The 22,097-nt window shown below is 40.5% G+C and overlaps 1 protein-coding gene across 4 annotated transcripts in view; it reads right to left on the reverse strand.

Annotated features, from left to right (window-relative positions):
- The window catches only part of VPS13D (vacuolar protein sorting 13 homolog D), a 96,252-nt gene extending 75,762 nt beyond the window's left edge, over nucleotides 1-20,490 (reverse strand). For all 4 annotated transcript variants that reach the window (XM_066334313.1, XM_066334314.1, XM_066334312.1 and 1 more), the window contains exons 1-23: nucleotides 20,362-20,490; nucleotides 17,792-17,960; nucleotides 16,855-16,932; nucleotides 16,445-16,635; nucleotides 16,046-16,126; nucleotides 15,594-15,710; nucleotides 15,275-15,379; nucleotides 14,777-14,947; nucleotides 14,097-14,197; nucleotides 13,385-13,553; nucleotides 11,918-12,010; nucleotides 10,966-11,176; nucleotides 10,264-10,443; nucleotides 9,913-10,043; nucleotides 9,171-9,243; nucleotides 8,486-8,656; nucleotides 7,168-7,298; nucleotides 6,662-6,794; nucleotides 3,853-6,075; nucleotides 3,329-3,480; nucleotides 1,559-2,593; nucleotides 760-850; nucleotides 90-216 (exon numbers count right to left, since the gene is read on the reverse strand). In XM_066334313.1, the coding sequence (XP_066190410.1) occupies nucleotides 90-216; nucleotides 760-850; nucleotides 1,559-2,593; nucleotides 3,329-3,480; nucleotides 3,853-6,075; nucleotides 6,662-6,794; nucleotides 7,168-7,298; nucleotides 8,486-8,656; nucleotides 9,171-9,243; nucleotides 9,913-10,043; nucleotides 10,264-10,443; nucleotides 10,966-11,176; nucleotides 11,918-12,010; nucleotides 13,385-13,553; nucleotides 14,097-14,197; nucleotides 14,777-14,947; nucleotides 15,275-15,379; nucleotides 15,594-15,710; nucleotides 16,046-16,126; nucleotides 16,445-16,635; nucleotides 16,855-16,932; nucleotides 17,792-17,888 (5,861 nt within the window). In that variant the 5' untranslated portion in view covers nucleotides 17,889-17,960; nucleotides 20,362-20,490. The remainder of the gene's footprint in view (nucleotides 1-89; nucleotides 217-759; nucleotides 851-1,558; nucleotides 2,594-3,328; nucleotides 3,481-3,852; nucleotides 6,076-6,661; nucleotides 6,795-7,167; nucleotides 7,299-8,485; nucleotides 8,657-9,170; nucleotides 9,244-9,912; nucleotides 10,044-10,263; nucleotides 10,444-10,965; nucleotides 11,177-11,917; nucleotides 12,011-13,384; nucleotides 13,554-14,096; nucleotides 14,198-14,776; nucleotides 14,948-15,274; nucleotides 15,380-15,593; nucleotides 15,711-16,045; nucleotides 16,127-16,444; nucleotides 16,636-16,854; nucleotides 16,933-17,791; nucleotides 17,961-20,361) is intronic.
- Between the last annotated feature and the right edge of the window lie 1,607 nt (nucleotides 20,491-22,097).

The following is a 22,097-nucleotide window of genomic DNA, read 5'->3' on the forward strand; positions in this document are numbered from 1 at the left end:
TTGTTTGACTTTTGGGGCTCTTTTGGGAGGGATTGGAAGTTAATGGAGTAACAAGCAAATATTGAGTAACAGAAAGTTTAAATTCATACTTAAAGATTTGAAAAATGAGCGCTTCTTCACCACTTGTAGTGAAACGTTCTCTGTAAAACTCTCCGTGAGATGTAAGATCACTCAAGGACAGACTTCCAATACTCCCCTGCAAGGTTAAATCTCCCTCTGCAAAACAAAGGACAGACAATCAGGATCCTCAAACACAGACCGGTTACCAAACCCCAAAAGTTTCTATTAGCCTCATCAAAAAGTAATTAAATAAGTCAATTCAATTAAGCATTAAACCTCATGTTCAAAGAAAATCATGTGTTTCTGTCACAAAGATTGCAATAACCCACACATTCCTCTAGGCTTTACACACATCATGTGATCACTCTACTTTGATTTGTCAAACTTAGATACACCTCCTTTTTTTCCTCCTTTTATTCCTCAGTAATAAAAACTATTGTTCTGCTCTGTGAAAGTATTGAAACTCCAGCCAGTCACAGCTAAAATTATGAAAGGTTTGACAATTGGGAGGGATGACACAATTTAAAATAAATCCTAAAAAAGCAAAGGAAGAAGCAGTGGGAGGAGAACGAACATTTTGTCCAAAAATACCACAAAAACCCAACAAGTACCAAAATAAAAACATTTAAAATCACAATTCCAGTGCACATCTCATTTTATTTTAAGCTGTAAACAACCTGAGCCCTTCAATGTACTCACCAATCACTTCCAAGTGAGCTGCAAGTTTTGCCACACTGGCTTTAGCAAGCTCACTGGTTGTCTTATTCAGGACTAAGGATAAAGAATGGACCTGGTCAAACAAAACAGGAAGAAATTGGTATGAAAAACATGACTTCAGAGCTGGAACATCTTGTTTAGCTTTTTGCCAGAACAACTGCACTGTAACACATGAATGGCAAACAACAATTATCAAATTAGGAGACACTGAAGGACAGCAACATTTTTACTGTCTTGTTTGCACATTAATGGGTCTCCCAAGCAATTCAGAATGATCAGGGCAAGAACAAATCCCAGCACTGTTACCTTCATCTTTTCTCTTTGAAGATTTGTCACATGTAAGTTAGACTGCAGGGCCTCTGGGCAAAGACTATATTATATACACATACATCATGTGTTTTTCAAAAAACATGTTTATACATATGGTTGTATAAACATATATGAATATATATTTATAAACTATAGACATTTTTTCATAAATAAACTCCAAAGTACCTAGAACAGCACAGTGCCAATTGCAGTATGTTAGGTCTTCAATACTGAAGCAACCTTTTCATTAAAGAGAGGATCACAGAGTAAGGGAGCCAAACATTTTGCAAATGTTCTACTTTTCTGTAACTCCTCTTTTTAAATATAGCTACACACATTTGTATCTGTTTCTGCATTTATGTACACTCCCCACTGGAATATAAAACACATGATGTAAATGTCACCTTAAGTTCCTATAAACCAGATGTTTTATGACAGACAATCCAATTACTGCTTTGCATCTCAAGTATACCTTTAGATCCAGCTTAGTGTTTACAGGCTCTTGGGCTTGAGAAGCTGCCAAGGAATTTATTTCTGCTTTGATTGTCTGCTGAGTATCTTCAGGCTGCGGCTTCATAGCATGGTTATCAGCAGTGGATCCAATCCCAAAGAAATCCAGTATCACTACCCAAGTTTGCAAAGTTATCAACACATCTAGACAATTAAAATCAACATCTACACTACGGTTAATTTTGTTATAGCGAGAGCAAAACTCAGGATGTTTCCTATCCACTAGAAATATATTGATATGAACTAATGAATCATCAAAGTTACTTTTTCCACAGGGCAACTTGGATCTGTCTGCTGATGGAGAAGGAGGTGGAGTCAGAGGATACTCAGAATCAGCATCTTCTTTTTGCTTCTTACGGGAGGCACAAACTGGTCTTTGGTACAGCTGAAAGACATTAGGTGCTTCTTCCATATGGGAAGGGAGGGAACGAGGCATATCTGGATATTCTGCATTGGATACTGCAGGGCAGGACTGTGAAAGATATTCCTTATGTGCTAAACTGGAAGGTTTGGGTGCTCCACGGGAGACCATGAGGTTCTTATACTTAGAGTCTGTTTTTTTTTCTAGGAGATCTTCCATCAGCAGGGAACGCAAGGCAATCTGAATGGACAAGGTTTGAGGGTGATCTTTGGCAAACTCAACATCAAAATCCTGAAACTTAAGGCTGACAAGGCCTTGTGCCCCTAATGTGAGATCAGCACTTAACTGAACCTGGAGCTCTGAGATGTGAAAGTTTGCTTGAATCTGAGTAAAAGATTTTGTTTCCCTGATAGCTAAGGGCTTCTTTGGAACAGAATTAAAACTAGGTTGGCTGAATAAGCCATTTTCCTTCCGTTCACTCAAGAATTCTGTGCCTGTACTATGAAGTGATGCTGAAGGAGAACTAAGACCAGTTGCAGATACAGAAGTGGTTGAAAATTTGTTCAAGTCTTCATTGTAAATTAAATTATCCAGAGTCTGAAGGACTTGCTCATATACATGTTTTGCTAACACCACCTAAAATGTAGAGAAAAGAAACAACCATCACACTGGAGCCCTCTACATTCATCGAATCAATATATATATTCTAAAACTCCTAAGTGGAATTCCAAACCACACAAATTTTGAGATCATCCCAGAAAAAAATAATGCAAAATAAGGTACAATGCAAAACTGAAGCAAAACAGTTCTTCTGTATTAGCTCTGCAAAATGACACCACCCAGAAACACAAGGGATGGGATTCTAGAATAGGATACCTTGTATTCCTAGGCAAAAACCATCCACACAGAGTGTTAAAAATAGTTCACCACCTGAGCATACAGAGTAATAAATGAAACAAACTCTACTTAGTCATTGTTTGTCTCCTAAGTGTTAGAAGTTTCAGTTTTCTCTGTTTAAAACCTCTGCTCTTACACAGATTTTTTTCAAGGCAATGGTATTTTAATTCTTATTTTCAACTACAAGTGCAAATAAACTTATTCAGACAGTGTAATTTGGACAGTGACACATTTACTTTTCCTTCTCTGTTCAAGAGAAGCAAAAGTTATGCTAATTCATAAGATGTCTAAAACATCCCCAAATAAGGTTAAATATTGGTGATGATGATGATGATTTAAGACTATCTCTTCTAAACATGTGTAAAAAGATCTGATTTCTAAACTACCAACATGAAGATACTGGCCTGAAAAATACTTATCTTCTATGCAGGGAAATATTTTTATATTGATAGTGGAATTATTACATTTCTGTACCTGAAGAGGGTTCACAAATTTCCCTTCAATCTTCATGATGCTTGATGTTCCAAAGTCTTCATTACACAGAGGAAATGCTAAATCCGAATCTTTCTCTAGTGGTATCTTTTCCAATTTAAATTGGATGGTAGTGTTATTCAGAATATGGAAAGCTTTAAGAGAAAGTGAAATTAAAACAACATTAGAGTGAGTGAACTGATTAGTCCATAAATACTGTATGGAAGAGATAACAGAGTAGGTACTGATCCTGCTCAGAATCTGAGCAATGCTGGACTAAGGTTGTATGGTTTGTTTTGCTCAATCTCTACCTAAAAGGCACCATTCTGTTTTCGCTTAGGAGACCAAAAATGGATATAAATACAATAACTAGCCCATTGTCATTGAAACTGACCAATATGTTTCAGGATGGGTGAAGCAGAATATACAGTCAGACCTATGGTCAACACACATTTTCATACACTACTCATACTATAATACATATACTACTGATATTATAATAATTAAGACTCCTCTGATTAACATACCATGGCCTTTATGTAATGATTCAAAGAAGTCATGACGAGTAAAATGAGATTCTTCCTGGCTGTTAATGCTGGCAGGACCTGATGAAGAATGAGGCCCATTGGGTATCTCACTTGCAGGATCCTTCTTGTTTGTAAATTGACTACTATTCAATGAATACATCTTAATATCTTTAATTTCAACTTGCAGCCTATCACTTGTAGATTCATCCTCTCCTGGTACAAAATTCTGAATGGATATTTGTCCTAGATGACCCACGAGCAGTTCAGAGCTCCCAGGCTTTCGAGGTATGGAGACAATTGGGGATTCAATGTTTATATTTAATATAAGCTTAATAGTATCAGCTTTGAGGGACTGTGATCCAAATGCATCGCCTTCGTTATCTTCTGCACTGGCAACATCTCTTGATCGTGGTGTGGTATCAAACAAAGAAACCATTTCACTGTATTCAGCAGTTTTGGTTGCCAAGACTGTTGTAACTTTTGAAGCTGCACTTTTCAACATGCTGCGGAAATTCTCTTCCAGCTCGTCCATGGACAAGGTCAGTTCTTTCAAAAATTTGGCTGAGTGGTTGTAGTGTAAGGAGGCCATTTTGAGGTTGAGAGAACACTCCTCTTTTGACTTTTCTGTGAAAGTGAAACTTAAAGCATCTGGAAGGCTATCTCCATCATCAAGCCTAAAGAATAAAGACTCCAAGCAATTTACATCGCCAATGAGATTTTCATACCTCCCTGTATTCCCTATGCTCACCACATACTGGTTCTTTACATTGTCTTGGGTCAGATCCATAAGGTGAAGGCATCCAAGAGACCCATTCACATCCAGTCTACTACACATGGAGACATTGACTTTGGTGCCACCAATGCTGGCTGTTGCAATTTTTCTGCCATATTTTTCTCCATTTGTCATGCCAACTGTCCTGAGGAGGAGTACATTTAACCAGTGAATATCAACTGCTACCTCTGTGTTCTGTGCATAAGTAGACTGGAATGTTTCCTGTTCCCTCCAACCTCTCTCCAAGTCAGCTATTAAAGGCTGAGGACTAGAATCTTCTTTCTCCTTGGGGAAAGATTTCTGGAGAAAACCAATCAATTCAACAATAGTCTCTGGGTTAAGGATGATATCCAGGTTGTTCACCTGTACGGAGATCACCTGCAGACTGCTATCCAAGTTCATTGATGGGCATTCTGCACTCACAAACTGATACTCCAATTTTATCAAGGACTCTTGATCTTTTCCATTGCTACTGCGTGAGGTGTTGGAGGTTGTAGTGCATCTCTCTGCCAAACCAGCAACATCAATGGGATGTGCATCTTGTGGTCCAGAAACTGGGGACTGAGCCCTGCTGTCTCGAAGGCTTCCTGTTGGCACATCAAAGCTCAGGTTCTTATGAGAAGCCATCAAAAGATCAAAATCTGTTCCATATGTTTGCATAGTATCAACCAGTAACAGGCCATGGACAGTCAGGGACACCTCTGCATCATAAGGCCTTTTCACAAAATGGGCATTGGTGCCAAAAACCTTGAGCACGGAGATGTATCGCCCATTACTCTCAACACCCAGCTGCATGCAGTTTACTTTGAACTCAGCCAAAAGCAGCTGGGATTCAACCAGAACTTCCCGGGTGTTTTGCTCGAGCATAACAACACTCTGTGTTAGATTCATGACAGAATCGTGCAAACTGCCAAACTGGTCTACCTCTGCAAAAATCTTATCTCTCCCTAAATGTAGGGCATCTGAAGACTTAGCTTCAGACGTACTCAGCTGTGTCAAACAGTTCTTCAGAGCTAGGATCTTGTCTTCATTGATGTGAATTTTCAAGTCAGGCAAGTTGCCAGACAAGACAGCTCCTGGGTATTTTGGGTCAGATGTGTATATCAATCTGCGCTCCAGCTGCAGGTGAACATTGAATTTTTCTACCACATGAGTTGGACCCACATCACTATCCTGAACGTGTTTCCAGTTGTCTTTCACTCGGCCCACCATGATCTGAAGGTCCATAAAGGAAAGTGTGTATCTCTCATACATTTTTTTACTCATTAAGTGTGCCTGTAGCTGCTCTTCACTTATTTCTACTCCAGTAAATTCAGACATTTTGATGCCACTATTGGTGTTGGATTCTGGCGGAGGAGTATTGGGAGGAGTTGCAAGAGGTGTTTTATATTCCTCATCACTCAATTCATTGACTTCTGAAGAAATGGCACCTGCACTCCTCTTAGGGTCCTCTGTGGATTAAAAAAAAAAAGTCAACAAGCAAATAAATAAAAGTATTCTCCTCCCTCCTCAGATGTTTCCTATGATTATCCGATCATCCTGTCTGAAGTCCTATTTTTTTAAAAACAAAGCGTATCTGATACCTTGCCTCCTTCCACTGTCAGTTCCTTTTTCCTCAACAAGAAATCTACTGTACTTCTACATTCCCAGAGATGTCAGTCACAACGTAGTACAGAAGCTATTAAAAGACACTATTGTCTCATTTTTAACCCACTTACTTACTGCAAGATTCACTTCTGACCAAGTCGTCAAAAAAAGAACCCATTACTCTGCCCATGCAATTCTTCTGATCCTCAAAACCAAATGAAAGGTAAGAGCTACTTAACTACAGTATTTTTATCATTAGAAGGTTTTTGTCCAACTGGCTTTACTGCCTAATATTACCTTTCATTTTATTATCTTAAGAAAAGTATGTTTTTCTACTTTACAAGGCAGGAACATCCTCCAAAACTTCCCTGTACTTTTTTACCCTTTTTTTAAGCTCTGACTTTCTGAAAGAAGATAGAAGAGGAAAGCAGCAATAATTCTAGATCATACCTTGAGAATTTGTGAGTAATATTCTTCCCAGATCTACAACAACTAACACAGGATCCACAAATTTGAAATCATCGGGAAAGATCACCTGAGGGGCAGAGATATCAAGGCACACAGTCCAGCTTTTGCTGTTTTCCTGAAAGTTAAGAAGAAAGATGTAACAGCCCACAAGAAAACAAACCAAAAGAAGCCATGTAAAACATCTAATTGGCCACTTTTTCTCCTGATGAGCTGTCACAGACTCCAGCCACATTCAGGTTTGGTACCATGTTAAACCACAGACTCCCACTGTAGTCAATAAAAAAACATTTTCAGCAGGTGAAAACATGCTCTGCACTTCAAGCCTGGACTGACTGACAGCAAAAGGAGTCTACAACACCTCCTGCACAACTTCCCTTCTGCTCACAAAGAACATCACACAAACAACAACAAACATCACTCTTTAGAGCTGCAAGTCCTAAACCAAAAGGCTAAAAGTCGACATAAACATTTTGGGGGCAAAAACTTACAATGAAGTCTCCAACTAATAAACGGTCGATGGTTTGTCTGATTTCAGCTTTTGTCTGCATTTTCAGCTTGTTGTACTGTCTTCTGGCAGCTTCAGCCACTCTGGCCTCTAACTCAGACTGATAACCAAAACCTGCACAAGAAAGGGAAAACTGACTAGGCATAACTTTGTTCATCCTTTATTGAATCAGAAGAAAAAAAGGAAGAAAAAAAGATAGAAGATTTGCTTTAAATTTTAGCAATAAAACACAGAACAGGAAAACACAGCAGGTGAAAGTCACTGTCTGTGCCTATTTGCCAGGCTGCTGCACAGAAAAAAGGAAAAACAAATAATCCCACTAAAAAATACTTCCCCACCCATTTTCTGGTCTTTATCTCACAGACCTTCAGCTCGAGTAATTGCATTTGACTAAGACAGAAAGGAAGATAAGTATGGCCACAGAGGAAATTCTGACTAAATATAAAGATGTGCATGTGTAGGCACTGGGTTTTTCTTTGCACGGTTGGTTGGTTTGTTTTAAACTTGAGTATTTATGGAATATTCTCACCTAGTGAGAAAAGGTGTCACACACACCTTTATAACAGGTAATTTGAATCTTTTGTTATTTACCATAATCAGCAGAAATACAACAGGTATTTCCAAAACATTTTCATGTTTCTAATGTTACTTACTGTCACCCTTCATCTCCTCAGAAACTGAACAACCAAAACAAATGTGGCCACTTTATGGTGTTACAGGTTTAGGTACTAGAACCCTAAATCTTGTTGTGCTTAGAAATTTAAGGAACAAGTATGTTCAAATTTAAAAATCAAACTATCTCAAGAAGCTGTAACAAAGGGCAGCCTTAACCTCATCAACAGCAACAACAAAAAAGCAACAGGAATTAGAATACTATTTTCTCTGTATCATTACTAGAGAAATACTTTTAAATTCCCTCTAAAAAAACTCCATCAGTTGCCAGCACAGATTCCAGGCACAAGTCCCCTCTCCTTATTTATGCTTTTTAATTTAGGGGAAATTAACATCCACCATGAGGTGTTAAAAGTAACTTGCAATTTTAAAGTTAACTTGCAATTTTAAAGAAGTTGTAGGAGTCTGTCAAAGCAAAATCCCTGATTCAATTAAACAAAGAACAAAACAAACAAAGGAAGAAAACCCTCAAGACTCAGAGTATTGCTAAATTTGAACTTAAAGTGAAGATTCTTTGATTAGTGCTTTCTATTTCTAACAATGAAAGTAAATAAAGATCAAAGATAAGAAAAGATGTAATTCCACCAACAAAACCCCAACCCCGCCAAAAAAACACATTAAAGGTTAACCTGAGGCATGAACCCTTCCCTTGTAGAAGAAGTCAGCTACTTTCTTAATGGCTTGTGGATTGTAAATAATATTTAGAGGTCTGGTACTGACTTCCAGGCGCCTCTCAAAAGTGCTGTGAATTGGATTTCTTTCATAAAGCATCTCAAATACTGGGGCATCAGGATCTGCAACTGAATTAAAAAAAAAAAAAAAAGCAACTGTAAAAAAAAAAAGCAGCTACAAAAAGCAGCTGTAAAAAAGTCCCCAAACAAACAAAGAAGACAAATGCAAAAAACAACTCCCTAAGAATTTAATAACTTTAAGTGGTACTACTGGGAAAATACAAGTGTCCAAGAATTCTCCAGTAACAGGAAAGGAAACAATATGATCAACTTCTACAATCAATAAAATTCAACAAGTTTATATAGACAAGAACATTTGTATAATTTGGGTTCTAATGTTGAACTCCTATCAATTTATTTTTAAACCAAAACAAAGAATAAGTGTAACTCCTATTGTCTTGAAATACATAATTTCTTTCTTTAAAGTCAACCTGCATGCACCCTTACATCTTGAACAAAGCTTCTATGATTTTATCTTTACCATTTGCAAAAAACATTTGCATTAATTCAAACTCCAGGCACTTAGTTCTGAAATTTCTGGTTTGCAGGAATTATCTCATCAAACACAAAATAAAATCTTTACCAGTGTTCTGATTAGTCAGGTCTGAGGACAAACTTTGTAGTCCAAAGGAAGACACGCAGCCAACCTCTTTTTGCTAGTAAGAATTTAAAAGAAAAAGATTGTTTAGATAAAATCAACCAAGCCACCTGATATAAGCACAGAAGTATTTTCTGTTGAACCATACATAAAGTCTGAGATTATTATATGCATTTTTCCCTGACAGGGCCAAACAAAAGAAGGCAATATGACTAAGTAGCAAATACTCTCCACTCCTGCAGCAGACAGGCTGAACTCTGAAGTGCAAATTGCAGTCAGTAAAAAATACATGGGAAATGCTCATAGCTTTAGATTCAAATTTTGTTCACTCAGAAGAGAACTTTGAAATCTTTTCTAGAATTTATTTCTACGTTTAGTGTACCAGTACACAGGTGAAACAGAACCTTGGGCTGTAGAGCTTTATGGAAAAGAACAATCACTGTTTAAGCAGCGATGCTGATTGTTCCAAAAATCAAATGTTGGTCAACAAATTAATTTCTTCTCAACACATATAACTGAAGTCACAAAACTATAGAGTAAAAAATGAAGAGTTCTACATATGATATTTGAGAAGAGAGGAAAAAAGTAAATTCAACAGACAGAAACTTTTGCTCAAGACTTTTGTTTTCCCTTTCTGGGATACTAATGTTCTGAATTTTGGAGTATGACTATTTTCATACAAAATTATGCATCCTACATAGTAACTGATAGAGCTTTTTTCACCTACAGGATTTGGGAAAACAAGAACAGGAAATATGGTCCCTTCTGTCGCCAAATCCCTCAGGAAAAGACCACCAAGCTGAACTTTGAGAAGGGAAGACTTTCTGCGAGGAAGGGATTCTGCCAAGATCTTTACACCTGGAATAAAAACAAATAAAATTATTTTGCTACTTTTAGTACAGCATACATTTTATTTACATTTTACAAATAAAAAATAATGTCCAACAAACAAGTGTTTTTGCAGTCTTTATATATATTTATTTCTACTAAAAATTTGACACAGAAATTTGTTATATAGTGCAATGACTGTCAGGCAGCTCTCATCTTTTTTAAGAAAGAAAAGAAATGGGCTTAATACCTGAAAACTCCAGCTCCATAAAAGCAGTCTCTTCAGCATACAGCACCTTTTTCTTCCTATGCAACAGAGTGAAAGAGCCACCCTGCAGCTGTAGATTTAATTTAGCAAAAACATGATCTCTTTTGGTAAAGGTATTCATGCTGGAAGCATCTGCAGCAGGATCAAAAAATTCATCCGTACCTAATACAAGACAAAACCAACACATTAAATAAATTAAGTTTCTGGAGGATTACTGAAGAACAAGATGTTCCTCTGAATATGAAAATAAAGATTTCTCCAGCTCTCGGGGAGAAAAATAGAAACAAAAAATAGAGCAGATATACCCTTTTCCTTAAAAAAACTGAATATTCCATAGAATTCTTCTATTTCAATCAAGGTAACATAAGCCTGAATTTACAAAGACCCCAACAGTCCAGTACTATTCCTGTTACACCCAATCACATGACCCCACAGACACACTTGAACAGAAGTCCCAAAGCTCTTTGCCATAAATGACAGTAACAGTGGAAGCACATACATTCCCTGTATCATTTCGGAAAGAAGCAGGTACCAACACAGTGCCCAGGTTGTTCAGCTTTAGGCAGGCTCTGCTGCCTGGGCACATCAGCTGGCAGAAAATCCTTTACCAGCACAGGCCCAGAGCTCTTTCTGCCCACCTGGACCAGGTATCACACCACGGGAGCAAACCCTGTGTTTCCATACCCAGTATATCTTCTGGATTCCACTGTTCCTTCGGATCTGGCAGCAGCCCTTCAAAAGGTTCACCTTCATATGTCTGCTGAGTGTATCCATACCAACCTCCCCAGCCAGGAAACCAGGACTGCAGGTACTGCAGCATCCCAGAGCTGCTGCCATGGGCAGGTTCTGCTGCAGGGGAACCTCCAATGCAATCAGGCAAGGGCTCTTTAATACTCTGTTTGAACATTCAACACATACACGTTACTGCTGCTGAGTGAAAGAGTATCACCAGTGCACAAAAAACACCACAATAAAAACAGTTTTATCTCCTATTTACTCAGCAGTCCAGCAGTGACATTCTCAATCAATACTCAGCCTAGAAGAGAGCAGCAGCAAAGAAACAACAAAACATATCATCACTTAACTGCTGCAAATTCATATGAATATATAAACATGAATGTGATTATGCACATATGAAGCCATATGTCACCATTTAAATCTTAGTCTCCAGAAACACTAAATCAAAGAAGTCATTTGACACCATAAAGCACAGCTCAACATTTTAGCATTTGTATTTGCAAGAGATGATGTTGTATTGTTACGGAGATTGGTCTGTAATGAATGAAGTGTGTTCCCCAAGCTATTTCCATGAGGCTCACTTCTGCCACACGTTTATTTTGGGAAAATACTCATTACAGGTCTTCATTTCCACTCTCTTTTTAAGAGGAAGAGTATTTGACCTAGGAATTCTGGCAAGGATTCTGCTGGAGAAGATCATCATGTGGCAAAACAAAAGATTTCACTGTGCAAGTGACACAACATTAAAAATTGCAGGAACTGAGCATTTCTGCAATTTTAGCATTAATGCCACAATTTCAAATCAACGAAAATACCTGCTAAGGCTCTCCACCAGAACAATACCTCAGATAATCACTTAAAGATTTCAAATATTACCCTGTATGGAGAATGTTCTCACCTCAGCTAAGTCATGAAATTTATTATGAACTATCTCATACAGAACCTTCAACTCTTCATAAGTCTGTTCATCCTCAATACGACGCATTTCTGCCTGGAAAGACAAAAATGGTAAAGCACCTGCATTAAAGGAATACAGAATCTTGTTCACAAACATGTCAAGTGTCTCTGCCCTGAGTTAGGGACTTGGACAAAGAACTAGGATGGCATTAATGATCATATCCCAAGTGCCTCAGCTCAGGAAAAGTAATGAAAGTCATGTAGGCAATTGTAACATTGACATTCCCCTGAATTATAAATAAAGCTTATTTGCATTGTAAAATACACTATTCTAGCACTGTAAAAAAAAAATCACAACTATATCCTACTATTACAAATAAGAAGCAAGATTTGCAGCACAAAAATTAAACCAGGGAAAATAAACTGATTTAACAGAATGCACTGCTTAGCCAGGAACAAAAAAGAGCTTCTGTCTTGAATAAAGAAGGTGGAGGAAATGAACTGAGTAAATTAGGCCAGTGTAGTATTCATAGTCAGTTACTCAGACATGCTGTCTTCTTTGTACTGATTAACAAGTTGTTTGAGGGAACTGATGATTCACCCAAGTCTAAAAAAATCTATCATGAAACAACAAAGCAAAAGACATTTTTCTGCCATTACCCTTGCTACACTTCACAGTTCTGCTGAACACAATACAAGCTCTATGAGACCTGGCTTTGCCAGGTACTATAAAAATTTTCTGTACATTGACCTACTCCTACAGTTCACATCCAAATACCAAAAGTAAGGATTACATACACTTAAAAGTATCAACAAAATTTCACTTTTAATTAATACAAGTGTGGTACATGGTACCCTGAACTGATTTGAAGAAAAAGTCCCAATATACCTAAAGACAAAAAGCAGCTAATTATAGTTCATGAGCTTTTTTTCTCTCTGAAGTAGGTCACAGGTTCATTATTAGGGGCATTAAATTATTCATCCTCAAATAAACTTCGAAAAACAAAACAAACAAAAAACCCCCCAAAAAACCATAGAAACACTGTGAAGTAGCCACAATTTTCCCCAATTATCTACCCAAGCATATGGGCAGACACATTTCTGGTATTTAAATACCTTTTGGATGTACAGAGAACATAAGTTAAGAAAGCATGTCACCAACTGCTACAGGCATTTTATAACAGTTAATGCTATTTTTGGTGAACACTGGTTACAGCTCAAAAACCAGACAGCTTTTTGCAGTCCAAAACAAAACCACACGAATCCTGCAGCTCACACACCTCCCACAAGCCCAGGTCTCATCATTAAAATCTCAGCTGTAGTCAGCAGACAATCAGCTCAGTGCAAACGGTCTGCAGTATAAGTAAAGATATTTATTAACTTGTCCAGGTTTGAAACACAAAAAGATGAAACAACCCAAATGTAAGATGATTAACCATCACTGCAGAAGAAACTGAAGCTCAAATACCTTGTCTGCAGCAGACAGTGGTTCCCCCTTCAGCTTGCTGTAGTACAGGTCCGTGTAGGACACGGCATCCCGGGCGCGCTGCAGCGCGAAGGCCCAGGTGGAACGTTGCCTCTGCTCCCTGATCTCTGAAAGGTTTGCATTCAGGGCAAAGATCCACCACTCCCGGCAGCTGAAACCATTTTCAAGTACAGTGTTTCAGTAAAAAATACCTAAAGCAAGTGCATGTCCAACTGGTGAAAGGTCCAGGAGACTCAGTGAAAAGCAGTGGGCCAGCAGCCAAGCAGCAGCACTGGAGCCAGCACAGATGGGCTGATCCTACACACTGTGTAGGACAGTGCTCCCCAAAGTCCCACCATTCCACTGGGATTCAGTCCAGCTGCCACTTATCAGGCACAGAAAACAAAATTTAGAGGTACACAGACTGGATTGAAAGCCTCAAGCTCCCCAAGCTCCCAGCACTCCACTGGGATTTAGTCCAGCTGCCACTTATCAGGCACAGACAACAAAATTTAGAGTTACACAGATTGGACTGAAAGTCTCAGGTAAGGATAATTTTACATTTGAATTACATCTGAATATTTAAAACTGATTTCTGAGGTAGGGGAAAAAAACGTGAAAACTGAATCTCTAACATATTATGTACATTTTTGGTTTTCTCTCATTCTGGTTTTTCTAATATAGCTGACGACACCACACATGGAGATGTACTTACTTCTCTGTTACTGCAACTCTTGGTTTCCACTTCCTGAATTTAAGCTGTCGCTCCTTTCTAGCCAGCTCCTTTAAAAATCCCATGATCTGTTGATACTGCATCTTTTAATGAAACAACACACAGATCAGTGAGTGTTTCCCCAGGAAAAGAGGAGAGGAAAAACCTAGCCAAAAACCCAATCACAGGTTTGGTTTACTGGTGTCAATGGCCTGCACATGGTGCAGAATTAAGATTAATGTTAATCATAATTCACAATTTTGTTCCCCATTGTGACATATCTTTTCCTAGCCACTAGTAGTTGATGTGTGACATTCCATTTATGGCTTTATTTACAAATAAACCGAAGGAAATCTTCCATGCCAGGTAATCAACATAACATCAGCTGCAATTGTACACTGTACAGATCAGCCCCCCCACTCCCAACATGCACCCTATTACTGCAATAATCAAGCAATTGAATTCTTTTTAGAGTAATCCGTTTCAGTAAAATAAAGAAGTAATTTTGAATGCTTCACTTTAAAACAACTTATTCAATATATCTCATTGAGCTGCCTCTCAAACAAAATCTTTCAGAGAGTATTAACAGTATGCTAAAATAACACCATTTAAGTTGCCACAAACACTGGCACAGTTTTATGATACCTGTTCCAGTTACTGGCAGGTCAATGTTTGGTATTTACCTGAGAAAGCTTCAGGGGTATTGTCTCCAGCTGAATGTCACATTCCAGCCGTGGAGTATGCCTGGATCTTAAAGGCTCCTTAGAACAATTTCTCTTGAGAAGAGCAGAAGTGCAGACAGGCTCCATGATGTAATTGTGATCACGACTTTCCATACTTCTATCCATTGCTTCCTGGGGGTTACAAGTAAATTACCCTCTGAGAAGCGAGTGTACAATAGTCACTAGATGCATTGGTTTCATGCATTGAATGTACTTTATTAGCAGGCCAGTCCACTGGAAAAAACTTCTTGAACGTGCTTTCTCTTCAAAAGTACAACAAGCTATTTCACAACACAGCCTTTGTGGGTTGAACATGTATCCTATCAGTAAAGCATGAAACAATGACTTCTGTTGCTCTTAAAAGACCAGATCCAATAAATTCTACATGAATCAGGTCTGTAGTACAGAAAGGAGACTAACAACAACCTCTCTTTCATATGCAAAACCTCTCTCACGTACCTGTAGCTGACCAGGAGGCAAGTCACCCAGTAAAGTGCAACTGGTATCCCAATAGACACTGAAATCAGCCACATCCATCTGTTTTTTCCGCATCAGCTTCTCCACCTGGAATAGAAGTGGAGTAAAGTCAAGATTTCACACCACATGCCACGTAGTTTTTTGTTCTACATACCCAATAAAAAACATGAAATGCTCAGAGTCAATTTATTACAACAACCAAAAGATTTTTAAAATGCTGTATGTTTTTGTGAATATTTGCTAGCACCCATAAATGCAGCATCCTACCTGAGCTGCTTTTGTACCCACAAGCTGCACTTACTGGTTCAAACACTGCATTTTGCATTGAGACATTTTTGATGCAGATGCCAAATGCAAACGGCTGCGAGGGATTTGTGACACCATCTTCAAACCTCAAATGCACATCCTGGATTTTTAACTGGACAGAAAAGAAAACATTACTAGAGATATACTATTTACATGATTAGAGCAGGCAGTAGTACTTTTCATTAATGCTGGGGCAATTCAATATTTAATTTCTGAAATTTTACAGCAAATTTCTACTAGATATTTAACCTAACAAAAACCCTATTCCTGATCTCTGTTTTTGTACTCCCTGGTTCTACCTTCTCCTCAGGTATCAACAGTCCCTGCCCTTCTCCCCAAAAATGAACCATTTTCACAACCCACTGTACTCTTTTTTGCTATCCTACAATTATTCTCCATTTTAAAGGCAAACGTGCAATTGCCAATCACTCAAAAGCAAATACTTACTTCAATGTTTTCTACAATTCTCGTGACTACAGATGCAGTAACTGAGTACCAGTAGGACTCCCCTTTCTGCTGTTGTTCTTTCTGAAAGAGGAAGCAAAGGATAAACATTACTAACCACTGTAACAGCTGGTGAGCAGACAATATACCTTGCTACACTGAAATCACTGTTAACAGGGAGGAAGAAAAACTAAACAAGTTAAGATATTTACCTATCTCCCATGTATGTGGGACATATGACATAACTGTGAGGGTGGTAGACAGAAATTGCACTGTGTCAGCATGTATAAATCAAATTCTAACTCCATTTCCTGTGCATTTGTTCTCTCTCTTGTCAGGACACTAAAATACAATCCATCCACCACAGAGGTTTCTTCACTGTGAAACACAAGCATGACTCACCTTCCATTTTTCTTCAAGTGCCAGCAGAAGGGCTTTCTTGTGCTCTCTTTCTTGCAGCTTTTCCCTTTCCTCATCAAACTCTTCTCTTTTTTCTGGTGCACCAATTAAGTGTAGTTTTGAGACAGATATCACCCATGGATCCACATGTGGACGATAAAAAGGGATCTGTAGTGTTATTTTGCCAATGAAACCTGAATAAACAAAACAGGCACTCTATCAGACTCCTGTGAAAATTTATTTTATCACCCTCAAAAAAAAAAGCAGTGTCAGAAACAAACAAGCTAAAACAGAAATAACCTAAAAATCAGGCTACCTCATTTGTTCAAGCCTCTGACTCACAGGTCCTCTAAAACATGCAATATTTCCTGTTTAGAAAGTATCTGTCCGGCACACACAAGCAAAATACAAACCTGCCTTTACTTCAAATGGTAACTCCAGCTCCTTTAAGGCATCTTTTTTTAGTGGCAAGTTTTCCAATTCAACAGCACCTATACAAACAAAGCAGAAGAAAAATAAGTCTGCTAAACAAAACTGTGTTATAGAAAGCCAGCTTGAACACTGTAAGCCTAAAATGACAAGAATTATTAAAAAAAAATAAAGTAAATGGGATTTAATGAGAATAGCCAACCTACCACTACAGGTTGTGTTACAATCACAATGGTTACTCAACACACTTGTTAATTTTCCAATGTCATGCGCTCAAACCATTTCATGAGGTCATCCAGAAGCAATCTTCTGTGGGGTTTTAGATCTGAACTACCTCGTAGCCACAGACAAAACCTCTCCTTATTGTCTTTTTTCAAAAGAGAGACTTATTAGTATTGTGAAAAGCACACACACAGAAAAGTTTTGGTGTATTACAAATCATTCTCACCAGAAGCAGCTGCTAACAGCAGCAAGGGGTGAACAGAAAGCATTGATCTGAGAACTGTACAAAGTACAAAACTCGTGGATGCAGCATGACACAGACCAGATTACAGGGGTGTAACTATGACACTAAAAGGTAAAAGGCTCAGGACACGTCCTGCCACGGTCCCTCAAGAGCAAAGTTACTGACCAGGATCAAGAAAAAAATTATATAAATTCAACATGCTAAGATAGCTAAGAATACTTTTGAAAATTTTATGTAAATTGGTTTAAGAGTGTTGATAAAGAGAAACAAGATCATTTACTGTTCACAGTAAAGTTCTAGCATCAAACTCTCTATTAAAAGGGTTTATATAGACATTAAACACAACATTAACTGATTATTCCTATTCTACTTTCCGGTTATTACAAAAAAAAAAAACCACTTTTCTAAATCACAATATGAAAACAGTATAGAAAATACCACAAAGCCTCCCTCACCCTTTAGAAGTGCCACTGAAAGTTGGTCTGTGTTCAGGTTATTGACATATTTGCCCAAGTAGGTGTTGAGGACCCAGGCTACCAATCCTTCCAACATGACTGTCCTAGAAGAGGAAAATTAATGCTTTTCTGTCATTTTCTGGATTTCTCTTCCATAATTAGTCTCAGTCTGAAAGAAAAAAAAAAAAACAAGAAAATTATTGTATGAAATACACACTCTCAGCAGAGCTGACATCATTGTCACTTTGAGTCTTACTGGGATCTATCTAAAGAGAAATAAAAGCACTAAGTTTGATTTCTACATTAAAAAAAGCTTTATCCTATGCCCTTTAAGTGTCAAATCAGCCTCACAGAGAGATCTGGTAATCACACACCACTCCCATTTGCACATGAAGTTCACCTTTCCACCCTTTTCCTAACAAAAACATCACATTTTGTTGCAATGATCAACAAGGAGAATCTACAACCCTCCTCCAGAAAAGGAAAGAACAAAATTCCATGTTGATCTGAAGCTGGCACTGGCCTCCTCGACCTCTGCTGCCAATAATTTCACCATGCTGGGTCTGGAGCCTGCTCTGAAGTAACAGCCTGAAGCCTGCTGTACTTTTGTAGAATTCTTACACGACATCTGTGAAGCAACTCGCCCTACTCAAACCCCTTTTTTGGGAGAGCCTGTGTGTGGGAAGTAATCAGATACAAGCCTCAAAAATAGCTCATCAACAGTTACTGCAACAGGTTTTCAAAGTGGCAGCAGAGATTATTGCACTGAAGAGGGGAAAAGCTGCATTAGAGAATCACCACTGGTCACATTCCTGAACATTTCCCTTCACTCTTCTCCAGCCACTTCTGTTTCACCCTCTGTGGTAATCAGGGCATTAAAATCCCAAAGTCCCTGATCAACTTTTTAACCACTGAATTGCAAAACTACTCATAACTCCTGCAAGGGTGGGGCAAGGCCTGGTACAGTAAGGAAAAAAGCATGCAGGCCATTTCTAGAGGTTAGAATGGAATAAATGTATCAATTTTGTGTTTGAAAAACTCTCCCAATCCCAGATACCTGCCTAAACCGTTGAATTCTACAAAGCAGAAAAACAAGATACATCTTTTATTTACAGCTGACAACAGAAGAGCTTCAAGAGTCACATTTTTAATTTCACATCAAGGTTTAATTTTTTCATTAAAGGGTTTGCTTGATTTTAGGCAGCCCCATTTCAACTTTTTCTTTTTAAAAAGGCAGTGAAAATATTTAACTAATACTTAAATAAAATAACCAGAATCAAGAGAGCAATTAAAGGCTTTTTCTAAAGGCTGAGAAACTGTGAAACTGTGCTGTCCTGAAGAATGAAACAGAAAGCAGAGGCAAGTTCGATTGAAATCAGTCACATGACTTCACAAAAAACGTGTTTTAACAGTTTTGCCTTGGTAAAATTTCTCAACAATTTTCAAAAACCATACTATTATTTCACATAACAGAGACTAAGCATTGGTGCTCTTGGGCCACCAAGAGCATATATTATAGGTTTTTATTCTAATAAAAGTGACAAGAAACTCGAGATTAAACAAAAGCACATACTGTCATCTTTGTTACACTGTCACTGAAAAAAAGTTAATAAAGAAGGAACCTACAGGTGTTTGGAACCAAAACAAAGACCTTAAAGAAACATTTAAGCACAGCAGAGATCAGCATCCCAATGACTGAAACCCTCTAGTGCATGAACCATGCCTGAAGCCACCCAAAGGACTGTAAATAAAGTACATCACATCCTTAACCTAAACTCCTGGGACATAACTAACCATGCAGGAATTTTTCAAATGTTTTAAGGCTTCTATATTTTTAACTCCATAGTGCACTGCTGTACCTTGGCAATAAAAACAAGGCATTTATTTTCGACGCAGTGTTTTAATTTCCGTAAGACACACACAGCAGAAGAAGAACTGTCACGATGAGAAGCGAAGCCCCAAGCAGGCCTTGGCTCAAAGCGATAAAGATGCGATGTTCCGCCGGGGAGCGGAGCAGGCCCTGCAGCGGCGGGGCAGGGCAGTGCCAGGGCAGTGCCAGGGCAGTGCCAGGGCAGGGGGCTCCTCCAGCCCCGCTGCCCAAACCCGGGCGGGAAGGGCCCTTGAGGCTGCCGGGGACACGGGGCAGCACAGAGCTGCGGGCTCGCACCGCGTGCGGGGAGGACGCCAAAGGTCACCTTGCCCGGCGGAGCAGCAGAGACCCCGCGGGAGCCCCGCGGAGCGTGAGGCGGAGACCGGCCCGCGCCGGGCGGGGAGGCCCTGAGGGAGCCCCAGGCCCCGGGGCGGCCGAGCCCCCGGCGCCGCGCTCCGCTCCCCGCCCCGCGGTGGGCGCACGGACCGGGACGCGCCGCGGCCGCCGCTCGCCCACCCACCCCGGGGCGGGGCGGGGCGCCGTGAGGGGCGTGCGGCAGGGAGGGGCCCCTCAGGCCGGACCCGCGGAGCCGGAGCCGCGGCTGACGCAGGAGGGAAAGGCGGCGGGGCCGGGGCTCTCCCGAGTGTCCCCTGTGTCCCTCTGAGGCCACCTCGGGAACCCCCCGGGACCCCCGACTCACCTGCGCTGCGGGCGGGGAGCGGCGGGCGCGCGCCTGGCGGTCGCGGGGGCGCGCCCGAGTGAGGGAGCGCCGAGTGATCGATGGGCGGCGGCACCGCCCCCTGCGGGAGGGGCCCGGGAACGCCCCTGGGGCGGGCCCGAACCGCGGCCCCGCACCGCCCTCAGGGATTGGGCTGAGAGCGGGCGGGTTCGGGACCGGAACGGGAATTGGGCTGAGAGCGGGCGGGTTCGGGACGGGAATGGACTCAAACTAGGCGAGTTCGGGACCGGAACGGGAATTGGGCTGAGAGCGGGCGGGTTTGGGGCCGGAACGGGAATGGACTCAAACTAGGCGGGTTCTGGGCCGGAACGGGAATTGGGCTGACAGCGGGCGGGTTCGGGGCTTCTCATGGGAATTGGGCTCAAAGCGGGCGGGTTTGGGGCCCTCACGGGAATTGGGCCCGGGCTCACACCGGGCAGGTTTGGGGCTCTCATGGGAATTGGGCTCACACCGGGCGGGTTCGGGGCTGGAACGGGAATAGGCTCACACCGGGCGGGTTTGGGGTCGGAAGGCGGCCGAGGTCCCGCAGGGCCCTCACGGAATTGGGCTCAAAGCGGGCGGGTTTGGGGCCCCGCGGGGCTCTCCGTGTGCCAGCCCGGCGGGAGAGAAGCAGCGGCCGAGCCCCTCAGGCCGAGGCCCCGCAGTCCGTGCCCCTCAGGCCGAGCCCCCTCACACCGAGTCCCTCAGACAACAACTCCCGGAGCGCGCTCGGCGAGCTGCCTTAGGTAAGCTGGGCAGGGGGAGAGCCGCACTGGAAACTCGAATTTTGTTTAATAAAAGGGTCCGGAAACTAGAGAATACATGGGGTTTTTTGTTTGGTGGTGTTGTTCGGGTTTTTTTGGGGGGGAGGTGGTGTGTTGGTGTTTTTTGTTTACTTTTTATAAGCAAACACAAGCTCATTTTTCCTACTTCAACATAAAACTTGGATTTTCCCTCTAGGACAGCAGCTTAATTTGAAAAAGTCAGTAAATTAACTACTGTAACGGGATCCTCCTTTTTAATGTTTTCAAACGTCTTCAAAAATCTTCCTTTGCTGCTCCAGTATGGTCTCGACAGTGGGAGCTGACTGAGGAAAAATTGGCTGGCAGAAATATTGCAGTGCAAGAGGTTCAAAGGGCTGTGAAAAATGAGGTTTATGCCTAAATCCTTCAGTTCTGTAGTAGTTTCAATGTGCCCATTTTCAAAGTCTTTCCTGAAAATTACCTTCAAGTGTAAGGTTAATACACATTTGCAAAAAGTTTCTCCATAGCAGAACTACTGCCGTGTTTGTCAGTTTTCAGTTCCAGAAATAAGAACAGCTTATATAATAGCATAGCTTTTGTGGAAGTTTAAAATTTGCATTTTCAGACTCTGCATACTCACTTGCAGCAATAGAATAAATGTTATTCAGACAGATCCTTTTACATCTCAGGCCTCAGAAGTAACCACTGTGTCTATCTTGAGATAGATTAGGACAGTTCAGTGGGGAGTACAAAGATCACATAGTCCAGCAGTGTTTTTATGGCATAAAACAAGGGTGGTGTGTCACTGTATGACCTCACTGCTGTGGGATTCAGTCTCTGGATTGCAGATTCTGGTTGAACACAGCCACTTCAATTGACAGTTAAGTCACAGATGTAAAATGTAATTAAGGGAAGTGGGTTCCTAAATATTGGCTTCCAAACCACTTAATTGAAGAAGAACCTCCATTGATTTTC

This window comes from Sylvia atricapilla, chromosome 22 (assembly GCF_009819655.1).
Source record: "Sylvia atricapilla isolate bSylAtr1 chromosome 22, bSylAtr1.pri, whole genome shotgun sequence".
NCBI lineage: Eukaryota > Metazoa > Chordata > Aves > Passeriformes > Sylviidae > Sylvia > Sylvia atricapilla.